This window comes from Pteropus medius, unplaced genomic scaffold, assembly GCF_902729225.1.
Source record: "Pteropus medius unplaced genomic scaffold, Ma_sr-lr_union100, whole genome shotgun sequence".
Taxonomy (NCBI): domain Eukaryota; kingdom Metazoa; phylum Chordata; class Mammalia; order Chiroptera; family Pteropodidae; genus Pteropus; species Pteropus medius.
The window spans coordinates 764,448-777,894 of record NW_024352949.1 but is presented as its reverse complement, the minus strand read 5'-3'; the positions used below and the strand labels follow the sequence as shown (position 1 = coordinate 777,894).

The 13,447-nt window shown below is 35.3% G+C and overlaps 1 protein-coding gene across 6 annotated transcripts in view; it reads left to right on the top strand.

Moving 5' to 3' along the window:
* The window catches only part of PRKDC (protein kinase, DNA-activated, catalytic subunit), a 193,347-nt gene that overhangs the window by 66,975 nt on the left and 112,925 nt on the right, over positions 1–13,447 (top strand). For all 6 annotated transcript variants that reach the window (XM_039850423.1, XM_039850421.1, XM_039850422.1 and 3 more), the window contains 6 exons: positions 1,030–1,124; positions 2,676–2,775; positions 3,952–4,085; positions 7,250–7,504; positions 11,939–12,162; positions 12,879–13,087. In XM_039850423.1, the coding sequence (XP_039706357.1) occupies positions 1,030–1,124; positions 2,676–2,775; positions 3,952–4,085; positions 7,250–7,504; positions 11,939–12,162; positions 12,879–13,087 (1,017 nt within the window). The remainder of the gene's footprint in view (positions 1–1,029; positions 1,125–2,675; positions 2,776–3,951; positions 4,086–7,249; positions 7,505–11,938; positions 12,163–12,878; positions 13,088–13,447) is intronic.

The following is a 13,447-nucleotide window of genomic DNA, read 5'->3' as shown; positions in this document are numbered from 1 at the left end:
ACAAATTGCCCTTCCAAATGAACCTTCTAGTTGGCCAGTTTGCTTGCCAACTCCTGTGTTTTCATCTTGCTTCCATATCTTTGCCCATATTATTCATTTATTGATAATATCCTTTATTTTCAGTGTCAGATTTGGGTGTGAACATTGGGGGAGATGTGGATCTTGTGGAACCCTGAGAGTCCCTGCCCCTCTTGGGATTCAGTTTAAAAAACAAATTAGAATAATATTCCTGCCAAACCAAATACCATTTTACAGTTCTTGTTCTAGTCCTCCCCATCCTCTAGCATCGCACTCTGGTTTTATGTGTTCCAAGAAAGTGTTCCTTCCCACTGGGTGGTACAGTGACCCAGCACTACATTGCACAACTAGAACGTTTAACTCAGTTTTCTCTGAACTCCTGTACCTGTCATTTTGTCACTTTGTCATTTACTGTCCTATGTTATTAAAGAACATATTTTTCAATGAGAGAACTGGCCTTTGTCCTTGGCCCAACTACAAGTTTATTCTGTATAAGTAGATGGTCCACAGATATTGCTAATCGAATTATTTACATGTACTGGTTATTCTTATAAAAGGCTTAGCGTTTACTCTTGGTGTTGATTTATTTTTGGATAGATTGAAAGCTATTAAAATTCCTTTAGTTTAAGAGAATATGGATACAGTATCAGATCTTTTCTACTACATTTAATTTTAATGAGATGTATGGAAGTGTATTTAGATCAAGAATTCTAAGATTGTGTGCTATGAGCAATTGCACAAATGTTAGAAGAGAAAAAAGTGTGTATAGAGAAAAAAATGTGTATAGAGAAAAATGCCAGTGCTGCCTCTTTTGGTATATGTAGTCTTTGGTCTACTCATGAGGAAGTTTTCTTCTTTGAGAACTATTTTTGTTTTATGTTTTAGAATATTGGAGCTATTTTAAAAAACATTTAATCAATATATGTATTCTTTAATAACATTACTTTTTTTTCCTTGTCATTTCTGCTTTATTGTTTTCTTAGGTGAGGATCAATATTCTTTATTTTACAGGGAAGAAGAGTCTCTGGTAGAACAGTTTGTGTTTGAAGCCTTGGTTACATATATGGAAAGTCTGGCCTTAGCACATACGGATGAGAAATCCTTAGGTAGGTCTTATCGGAGCTTCAGTGTACATGCCAATTCTTTTTGCCTCACAAGTCTTTAAGAGCTTTTTCACTCAGAGGTTAAGCCTCAGCTCATTCTCTCACAAGGGCAGTGTGCTTTTCTCACATCTCCCATTTAGGGCGATAAATGTAAAGGGGAGATATGCCCCTGCAGTGCCTCAAATCCAGTTTGTAAAAGAATCTGTCATATCCTCCTCCTCTAAGATCATGTATTTCTGGTGGCCACTGAGGTTGACTCCTAGTTGATCAAAGATCCTGCCCAGGGCAGATAGGGCAATTTTATGGTGAGTTAAAAACACCATGTATCCCTGGTGGCTACTGAGGTTGGACCTCTGGTTGGTCAGATACCTGCTCATGGCAAGTGGGACAATTTTATTTTGACTTCCAATGAAGCTAGCCAGTTGCTATTTTGACACAAAATGTGACAATGTACAGACTGTACAGTGTAAAAAAAGCTGGATGTAATAACCACTGAGACATGATCATTGTTTCTTAACTCAAAAGAATTTAGAAAGGAGAAAGTCATTACAAAATTATGATAAAGCTATTTTCACCATAATTAAGAAATAAAAAAAAAAAATTAGGTCAGAAATAGGCTAAAGTAGCTAAGGGAATAATAAATGATAGTCTTTACATTAAGTTCTGTCCAGAAGCTGTTAGAAACATCATGGAATTATTGAGCCAGAAGACTTCTTAGAGATCTCCCTATTCAGTCTCTACACTAGTCAGGGCACAGAAATCCAGAGAATATAAACAACTGATCTAGGTCACATAGTGTGATGGCAGAAATTCTCTTTTACTTATCCAGATTTTGGTTTCTGTTTATTTTTTTAAAAGACTGAGCTCTATTATCCTTCATGTTGATAGCCTATGATGGGCAAAAATGCTTAAAATTTATTCCTTGCCATCAAATAGCTTAATATTGCTTTGTTTATCTCGACATCTTAAAAACTGCCATATTTAAAAAGCATAGAAAGGGAACTTCTTTGGTAACAGAGGTTAAAATAAGTTATGGAAGGCCCCTTTCCTAAATAACCCTAGCCATCTATGCATAGTGTTACAATTTTATTTACGTTTTCCTTTTATAGTGGCTGTATTATTAAGCTGTAATATAGTTGAACCTACATAAGAAGGGGAGGAACTTAGACTCAGTTTAAGTAAAAGCTTTAAATTGAGGTACACAGACTCTTGCCTGGTATGTGGGTTTTGTAATACTTGCAAAGTCTCTTCTATCTCAAATCCATAAGATTGCTTTGGCCTGCTGGAAGACTGATGGAGCAGTTTCTCATTAAGTGTGGTATTGCTATATACGTGAAGGTGCATCATACTATCTTACAGTCTTGCATATGGATTTTGGTTTTGGTTTTGGGCATGCAATGTAAATAATTTATTTAAATTTTATATTCTGAGGGTTTTATTAACTGTTATAAAATTATCTCTAAAAAAGTAGACCAATTAACCTATAATACTAATCTATTAATAATAATCTGCTATATATCTTTTTTGGCAATAAATTTTTGTACTTGAGAACAGGTACAATTCAACAATGTCGTGATGCCATTGATCACTTAAGGCATATCATTGAAAAGAAGCACATTTCTTTAAACGAAGCAAAAAAACGACGTTGCCCACGGTAGGTGATATTGCTTTTCCCCTAACATAAAAGTAATTCTCAGTTAATAGAGGAGAATCTGCGAGGAATGTGTGGAAATATAAAGAATTAATTTTCTAAACAGGGAATGTGGGAAGTGAAAAGTCAGTTTTCCAAAGACATTAAAAAACTTTATGTTTGAAGGAGCTTTGCTTAAGGTATAAATTTGATCTCGATTGGGATAGCGGACAGAATTTAAAAATTAGTTTTGTAACTGAGGATTTATTTTACCTTTGTGAATTTGAAGACAAATCGATGTGGAGTTATTTGTGCATGAACTATTATGGAGTATATTTGAAAAATAAGAAATGAAGTATTGAAAGTAGAATTTTGATAGACGTGAAATTATAGAATTATGAAATGAAGCTGCTCAAAACCAAGGCTGGGTTATATATTGACCAGTGGTTTCTAGTCTTTGCTGTTGTTCCTATCACAGCAAGGTCTCATTCTCAGACATGGTGGGGGGGTGTGCCATGCACCTCCCACTCCAGATCTCAGACATGGTGGGGGGGTGTGCCATGCACCTCCCACTCCAGATCTGTGGTGTCCGCCACTCTGCAAAAGCATTGGCCCTTGTAGACTAGATATTAATATGGCCTCTTTTTTAAAATCAGTTCTTCCAGAGCCTACCATTAACTTATGACATTTCTTTAAATCATTGGTTCTCAAACTTGAGCATGCATCACAATTAATTGGAGGTCTAATTAAAACACGAGTTGCTGGACTCTGCACTCAGAATCTGTTTCAGGAGGTCTGAGGTGGGGCCAAGAATTTGCATTTCTGGCAAATTTAGATAACACTGATAAAGCTGTCCTAAGGACCACCATTTGAGAAGCACTGCTTTAGATTTTAAACTCTCTTTTGTTTTGAAGTACAATGAAAAGGAAACATGAAACTACGGTGGTGTTCTTTTAAGAAATGCTTTTAAATGTTTCCCCAAAAAAACAAAATGAAGGTAAGCAGCATTTAGGACCCATTTAACCTGTGACATTTTGATTTTATTTTAATGATAATACATTAGAAGAACTGTAATGCTTTTTAATGAGGTTTCTACATGTATCAGTGTGGCAAGTTGAGTTTATGATTTCTAGACTCTTGGGTCAGTTAAATGCTAAATGTTGGAGTGTGTATTATGTACTGTATGTTATCTCCATATAGAGGATTTCCACCTGCGGCATCATTGTGTTTATTGGATGTGGTCCAGTGGCTTTTAGCCCATTGTGGGAGGCCCCAGACAGAATGTCGACACAAATCCATAGAACTCTTTTATAAATTTGTTCCTTTATTGCCAGGTATGGTTATCTTTATATTCTATAAATGACAGGTTTTGCTTTTACCAGTAGTTTAGAGATGCGTACTTATTTAACATGTGATCTTTTCATTGTTTAGATGAATATAACAAATGTTTCTAATAAATCTAAAAATTAAGTATATTCATTAACTATTACAGATCATTAGTATGACAGTTTGATAAATTATGGCTGTACATTTATCAAAGATTTAGAGAAGGAAAGAAAAACATGCTATTTTGATGTTAGTCAAATGGTACAGGGGAAGTAAATTTAGAATTTCCCAGCATTTTATTTCCCATTACTTTTTTGTTTTTCCATCTCATTTAAAAGAAATAAAGAAGAGTTGGATGACCACTGTAATTATTAAACGTGATATTCAATTAAGATTTAGAAATCTTATTAATAGTTAATGAACTAATGTAGTTGTTTTCTGTCAATATATAACTAATAAGGAACTGCTAGTCTCCTAAGTCTGAATGATGTCATCATTGTGATATTAAAGGAAAGAAGTGAACCCGTAGTTTTCAGTAATTACTGCATTAAAGTATTAAACTATAGTTGTAGACTTGAGATAATGACTAAATTTCTCAAGAATAAATGTATTGTTCTCTTTTCTCCAGTAAGTCCAACTCCAGGTTTGGTAGCTTAGGCATGGGGAAGCTGTGCCTCACGGCAGACATAGGCCCTGGCTTCCTTCCTTTGAGTGCACTATGTACTAGTCCAGAACCAATACTTGTTCTCAAGTGTGCATCTGGGTGAGAAAGGTGACAATGTACTACAAATCATGGTAGAGAGCCAGTTCTCTGTAGAAAATGGGGTGGAATACAACTTCTGGGCTTTTTCTTCAGGGAAGAAAAAGTAAAAATAACTTCTTGTAATTCTAAAACTTAGAAGGATTCTGTATTTTGGTATACTATGGAATATATTATAATGTTATATACTATATATTTTACATACTATATATTAAAATTATATTTCTCCTGTATATCAGTGGTCCCCAACCTCTTTGGCACCAGGGACTGGTGCTCCTATAAGAATCTAATGTCTGATGATTTATGGTGGAGCTGAGGTGGTGATGCTAGTACTGGGGAGCGGCTGCAAATACAGATGAAGCTTCACTCACTTATTCTCTGCTCACCTCCTCCTGTACAGCTTCGTTTCTAACAGGCCATGGACTGGTACTGGTCTGCGGCCTGGTCTTTGGGGACCGTTGCTGTACATTATATATAATAATAAATATAGTATATTTTTATCCACTATACTATAATTTTGTTTATATAGAACAAATGTATATTTGTATTTTTAACTCAGAATCATTTAAAAAACAGTATTTTATATTTGCTTATAGCTTTTAGATAAAGTTGGTTTTGGATGTTAAATCATATTTTACACCAGTCTTGTAACATTTGGGTTTCTGGCTCTCTGGCTCACACGATCTCTAGTAATGTCAGCTTGACTGATCCTAGACATTCCTATTGCTCTTCTCAATTGCCTTTAATATGGACCTCATATATATATTTTAATGAAATAAATGAGCTCTACCTCTCAGAATTGTTGTTGTTAAACTAAGGATGCCAAGTAGTAGGTGCCCCTTGCCTTGCTACCAACGTATAATTCTTATAAAATTAACATTTTCAGTGTCCTCCAATGGTGCATCTACCTTTCTCTTCTGTATCTTTTCCTCTAGTGGTTATTAAGGGACAGAATTAGGCATTTCTTTAGATCAAAGATCCTTTGTCCTGAGGTCCTGCAGAGTTGTGGTACTGGGCCCATCTCAACACCCAGGTCAATGGAATGTAAATGACAGGTGCAGATATGTCTCTAGGAGATGTGTCAGGGGCTTCTGAATGCTGAGACTCAAAGAAGGGGGAGCATGTTGGACAGAAAGCCAGAGTGACATAACCATAATCATGAGAAGAATGAGCAAGAAGTAGAGAGCTGGGAAGGTTTCCAGCTCTCCAGATATGCTTTCCTATTTTTCTCAGGCTTATCTCTCTTCTGACTTATATTCCTGTGTTGTTCTTTTACTTGTTCTATTTGTGCCCTTTATTTTGATATTCTTTTCTATCACTCTTAACTAGTACTTTGATGTAGAATTGAAATATCTTATTATTTTCACTCATTATTATGGTTTTATTTTCTTTGTTCTTAGTGAAAATAATGGAATGTTTAATATTTCTTTCTAAAATAAACCCTGAAAACATGGCTTTAATCTTTTACTTATGTAACTTCATTTGACACAATAGAAGAACTATTTCTTAATACATCTTATAGTACTTGGACTCTTCACTAACTTCATTAGAAATGCAGTACTGTTTTAGATTCTTCACTAACTTCATTAGACTCAAAATAATTTGAACTTTTCAGATCCTCTCATTTCAGCAAATACAAAATACAATTTTTTATCTTTTCTTTAGAAATGGATTGATACCTAAAAGAAAAATACCTTTTAACAAGCAGATCATTTGACTCTCTTATTTAATAAACACTGCACTTAATGTATGGTAGATACTATTCTAAGCACTTTTTCAGATATTAACTACTTCAATTCATTTAATCTTCGTAATAACCTCAGAGGTAGATACTGCTATGATTCTCATTTACAGATGAGGAAACTGAGACACAAGAGAGACAAGGTCCCTTCAACTAGGAGGTAGCACAGCCAGGACAGGAGCTTAAGAGTCACAGTTTTCTTTTTGTGTTTATCTCTTAAATTATTCTTTAAAAAAAAAAAAAAATAGTTAAGAAAAAAGGCCAAGGAAAGACATGAAGCTTATAGTTATTCAGATGGTGTCCAACAATTTTTAGAATGTTTAAAGAAACTATAGTAAATGGCTTTTGGTGGAAATACTTTCTTGGCAGCAATTATAATGAAACAAGTTGTGAGTACTATGATTTTAAAAAAGATTGTCATGCATCATTTTGAAATTTTACTGCTCTGGTAGATAGTTTATATGGGACTTTATGGAAAATTATGTTTGAATTATTGTATAGCACCAGTCTTGTTCTGGTCTGATTACATTTTTTGATTTACCAGACTTTCAATTTTTGTTATTTTATTATTGAGGGATATTATTTTTAATTAGGCACAGTGATTAGATGAAATAATTTTAATTATGTGAAAGTTAATTTACATGTGTGTTTCAATCATTTCTTTTTTTAAGGTGGCAAATCTCCTTCTTTATGGCTGAAAGATATTATCAAGAAAGAAGATACTTCTTTTCTCATAAACACATTTGAGGGGGGAGGAGTTGGTTATGATCAGCCATCAGGCATTCTTGCTCAACCAACCCTCTTCCACTTGCAAGGGCCATTCAGTCTAAGAGCTGCCCTACAGTGGATGGACATGCTTTTGGCGGCGCTTGAGTGCTACAACACATTTATTGAAGAGAAAACCTTTGAAGCACCTGAGGTCCTGGGTAGGTAAAATGTATCCTATCAAATCTGTATCCATTCAGCCTGGAGTTATTCTGGGGAAAAGATCAGAAGGGTTTTTGATTAGGCAGTTTGCTGCTGTCACAAAATAAATAACACAGATGATAACATCATTTATTTAGTACTGTGAGAAATGCTTTTCATGCATTCTTATTTAGTCTCACAGTGAGGGTGTAAATATTATTTAGATGACACAACTGAGGCTACAAAAATCTGTCCAAAGTCAGTATTTCCTTTTTGTCCTGTCCACAGGTTCTTGACCATTATATAAAAATAACTGTTTGAAGTTTTCATTTGCAAGTAGTATATTAAAACAGTTCTTCCTGACGTGAGGCTTTGGTCTGTTATAGTCAAGGAAATTTGGTGTTTGAGAATGAATGCTTAATATATTTTGTCACAATTCTTTGAATACACAGTGACCTGTCATCAAATAATTTTATTCTGTGTGTCTGTGTAGTGTGTCTTTGTTATTATATTTTCCTATTCCTTAAGCATTTTTATTATGCTATGGTAATAAGTGTTGTTTGCAGAAAGCAAAATATAAGGTGGAATGTGTTTGTGTTCCTTAGCCTATGCTAGGAAGAAGAAGGTAGGCAGGACCCCTCCTTTTGGTGACCTAAATGGGACCTGTGAGGGCAGGAGATGGCTTTTGAGAGGTGTTTCTCTTTGAGGGCAGAGCATCTGGAACTGACTTTTGGCTGACAGATGTGCTCTCTGTTTTGTAGTTCTCTGAACAGGCATATGTTAATCTTCTGTGGTTTCACTTAAATCTTCTCTTTCATGGGCTGAACCTTAGACTTGCCATTTAGAACGTGTTCTGTTATTTAAATGATTTTTACTATAGTCAGGGAATTCACTCTAGTGCTGACTAAAGGTACTACCATTCTCTCTTTAATTCTGTCTGATGTGAAGTCCATATTATGGGAATTTGGAAGAAAGGAACCAGTCTATTTTCCTTCTAGCTTGAGGATGATAGAGCCAGGCATATTGGGGGACTGTACAATGCACACATACATGCTAAGGTTAAGGAAAACAGATTTTATACCATTCTGAGAAAATCTGGCTCCCTAACATGAGATTGTGTGATTCTAGCATGAGATTATCAGAAGGCTAGGTCAGAAAGTTGTGAATTTGAAAACAGCAATGGTTCAATTGCAAATAGTACCTTGAGTTTACTGTTTTAAGAGATCTTGTGTATTCTCATTTTGAAAATTTAAAGCAGGAAAAAAGGATAGGAAGTACTCAAAACCTCTCCCCTAACCATATTCTGTAGTGGTAAACACTTAAACAGTTTAGTGTTGGCTTTTCTGAACTTTTCTTAGACATATTATATTTTCTAATTTTCATTTTTTTAGTTAATGGGGTCATTATCTATGCTTTACTGTAATTTGCTTTTTATTTGTCTGAAAATGCTTTCTTATCCCTACTCTTATTTCTTCCCTTTGGGAATGCCCATTATTCTTATGTTTTCTTTCCTGATGATATCAGCTAGTTCTTGTATTTCTTTCATTAGTTTTCGTTCTTCAATTTCTCTGTTCTTCCTTTTGATTTATTTCTAGATTTCTGTCTTCAGTATCACTGAATCTTTCCTCCATTTGGTCAACCCTATTTCCCTAGCTTGCTACTTCATTTTTCACCTCTTTCAGGGTGTTGTTCATCTGCAGAAGTTCTGTTTGGTTCTTTTTGAGGGTTTCAGTCTCCTTGCTAAAAAGCTCATTCTGCTGATCTGGCTGTTTTTTCAATTCCTGGAATTGTTGATATGAATTATTTTGGATCTCACTGAGTTTTTTCAGAAGCACCATCCTGAATTCTCTGTCATTTAAGTTGTATATTTCTATGTCTGTAAGCTTCTTTTCTGGAGATTTTTCTCTTTCTTTCGGAGCTGCCTTGTCAACTTGGTTGTTCATGGTGTTTAATGGACTATTTCTCCGCCTGGGCATTAATGGAAGTGTATTCTGTTGTTTCTCCAGAAAGATTTATTATATAAAGGTCTCTCTTTAGCCTGCTACAAAGAAGGCACTTTTCTTTTGGTTTCTAGTAAGTGGCATCTAAACTTTTACTAGTTTAGGTGCACTAGTTTAGGCTTTTATATAAAGCCTAACATCTTTTATTTTCTTGTAGATTTTAATCACAGTTGCTACTCTCAGTTTCAGCCTCTGTCAGTGTTAACAACAGTTTTGGTAGCGTTTGCAGAACCCCTGGAGCTCTGCAGTATTCGGTCTCGGAGGAGCCTTCTGAGTTGGGGATTAGGGGCTGCAGCTCAACCTTGGTTTTGCAATCACAGCCGGTAAAAATCAGCTGTTGTTTCTCTACGTTCCCGTCCCACTTCTCTGCTTTCTGCCCTGATGACTGGGCCCTGCCACCAGCTGGCCGCAGGGGGCTCACAGCTTTCCCAGGCAGGGGTTGTTCAGGGAACTCACTGCTCCTCTCCTCCCCCTTCTCCTACAGAGAGCTCCTGCTGCAAGAGACAACTTCTTTATTTCTCCCAGTCCACCGCCCGACACCCGGGGTTGTGACCTGTGGTAGCTCTTACGCACAGATCCAATACTCAGATGTGCTGGTGTGCAGTTTTGGTGTTTTTTTTTTGTTGAGTTTTAGATGTTCAGCTTACTGTTATTTCAAGGGGAGAGATCTGGGGATGTCTCTCACTCCGCCAAGTTTCCGATGTCACCTGTGATTTGCTTTTAAAAAGAAAATTAACATATTAGGCATCTTTTTATGTTGGTATATATAGCTTGATCTAATGTGTACATATTACTAAATTATGTGACTATATTACAATTAAGTAGTCTTAAAACAGTTTTATTCATTTACCTTGTGAGGGCAGGGAGACATTAAAAACAATGTACCTTCGTTCAAACTTTAGAGTTGACCAAAAAAATTTTTCTTTTAGCTTTCTGATGTGTTGTAAATGGTGACATTTTAAAATAAAACTGGTAATGTTACTTGAAAAAAATGTATTCAGTAGAACATAAATAGTACAGTAGTTTTATATTTCAGCATCATCAGCTTTAAAATAGTTTCTTTACTGGAAATTATTATTACTACTCCATATCCTTTCCATTTTTTATCCTAAAATATTAATACTTTTATGCTTATGTTTTTACTTATAACCCTATCTATGTCTTTGCAACAAAGGGTCTATGTGTTTAAAGGTTTCTTCTTTGCTTGAATTATCATAACACTTGTTATTAGGGCACATTACATTCATTACCACCACAACAATATAAATACAAAAAACATTTTTATAATTACACATGAAAAGTAAAATTATATGGTTAGAATTCTATTTTATTTAGATTTTAGTACTTAAAAACCTTTTTCACATAAATAAGTGCTATATTTGAATAATTCTAAAATGCACATTTTCTCACATTTAACATATTTGTGGTTGGAATGTGTCATACAGCTTATGGTCCATTATATTCAAGGAAATTTGGTGTTTGAGAATCATTAATATATTTTCTCTAAACAGTTCTTTGCACGTGTTAACAAAAATTATTTTTAATGATCTTTCAGTTTACGGTTTGATTAGCTTTTCTTAGATTTTATGAAAACAAAGAATTGGAAACCATCAGACTTATGAAAAGATTTCTTATTCAGTCATTACATTTACTCTTTCAACACATATGTCACTATTTTAAATTATCGCTTTAGGGCTTCAAAGGTCTTTATACCCTGAGAAAATAAACTACAGTAAAATGGGGAAGAGGAAATGGTATATCTTTCTTTTGTTAAGCAGGAGAAGGATAATCAGGAAAGAGGTGGAGATGAGCAAGGAGCACCAGCACAGTCATGTTTTCATATAGTTGAGCTTTATGAAAATGTCCATTTGGAAGTTAATCTGAAATTGATTCCATAAAATGACCTGTGCGATAGACACCTGTTTGAAGGCTGTCATAACTGGTCTCTCTATGGCCCCTATGAAGGACATTTGACTTGTTTCTATTATTTCATTATCAAGAATAATGCTAAAATGAACATCCTTACAAACACATCTTTGCAATTCTGCCATTATCTCACTTAGAATTTCAGTGCTGGATCAAAGTACCTGAGCTTTTTAACATTTTATAGAAATTGGCATACACATTTTTAAAAGCATTTGATAAGTTTTATCAAGTTACTCTTTGAAAAGATCAAATTAATTTATATTCCTACAGTAATATTCGAGAAGCAAGGCCTAACCTTCCATAGATCTGTTCTTACTATATGAGTTTAAAGTTGAATTCTATTTGAGTGCTATTAATTCTGAAATTTTGAAATGAGACGAAATGACTTCCATTTTATTCAGCTTTTATTGAACTTTTTTTCTGAATTTTGAGTTTTAACTAAAAGTATATCAAAGAAGGAATTTTACAGTAACCTTCGTGGAGTTAGAAGGAAGTATATGTTAATAATTTAATGTAATTTTTCTCTAGGTAATGAAACACAGTCTTCACTTTGGAAAGCAGTAGCTTTCTTTTTAGAAAGCATTGCTATTTATGATATTATGGCCATAGACAAGTGCTTTGGCACTGGGGCAACAGGTAACAGACCCAGCCCACAAGAGAGAGAAAGATATAATTACAGCAAATGCACAGTTGTCGTTCGGATAATGGAATTTACCACAACACTGCTGGACATCTACCCAGAAGGCTGGAAGGTAGGGTCACTCTGCTTCTCTATGAATGTGAGGTCAGTACTTAGCACTGGGAAAATGCATATAAAGTACCTATTAAAAATGGTTTTGGCTTTCTTAGAACTTTCCATTTCTGTAGTAGTAACCTGTTCTTGAAAATAATAAAACTTTGTGTGTATTTCAGATGCTTGTGTGAATAAAATACAAAATTGTTTTTCTAAATTCTTATTGGATATTGCATTTTATACTATGATCAAGCATCTGCCTTAGGAAACATGCATTAGCAAATATTTGTAAATGTAAGTATCTGTGAGGCTTATTATATAAACACACTTCAGTCAACCCATCCAGTTAACATATACTATGTACTACTTTATGCCAGGCCCTGTCCTATGGGTGTAGCATTGCCCTAACACATCAGGGCCTGGAAAACTATGTCCACAGGCCAGATCTCACCTGCTGCCTGCTCTTGTAAAGAAGGTTATTGGAACACATCCAGATTCGTTTGTTCACTTGTCCATGGCCACTTTCACACTATAATGGCAGTTATTTAACTAGTTGTTGTGGAGACCATATGGCCCACAAAGCCAAAAACATTTATTGTCTGACCTTTTACAGAGAAAGTTTACCAACCCTTGCCCTAGCCAGGCAAAACTTTTCAGCTTCATGGACTTTATGCTCAAGTGAAAATCTAAATCCTGACCAATAGATGTGTTTTTATACAAATCCATCTTTTACAGCTTCTTGGGAAGTATTTATGTAACACAAACCTTATAAAACTCTTGGTGAAAACCCTATGTGAGCCCTCAAGCATAGGTTTCAATATTGGTGATGTCCTTGTTATGGATCATCTTCCTGATGTTTGTGTGAACCTGATGAAAGCCCTAAAGAAGTCCCCATACAAAGACATCCTAGAGATGCACCTCAAGGACAAAATAACAGCACAGAGGTGGGTATTTGGGTCATACTCCAGGTCAGTGTCATGGTGGAATTTAAGATTGCAGTGTGCTCTGGCGGTGTGTGTTGCTGCTGTAGCCCTATTTCTTAAAGTAAAGGATCTCATCAATGGGATGTTTAGTGCAGAAGATCTGATTAGTTGTTTGAAAATCATCTATTTAGCAAATGCCTTCCCTGCACCTTAGAGTATGCACGCCTTGGACGTGGCTTAGCCCGTGTTGATCTCCATGGCTGGATCAGTGCATGGGCCTCTTGTTTGGTGTTAGCCTGTGTCTGCTTTCCAGGGCTGTGTCATAAATTTGAGTGCCAGGTAGTTAGTAAATACAATTGTAATAGAACACACACTTTTTTC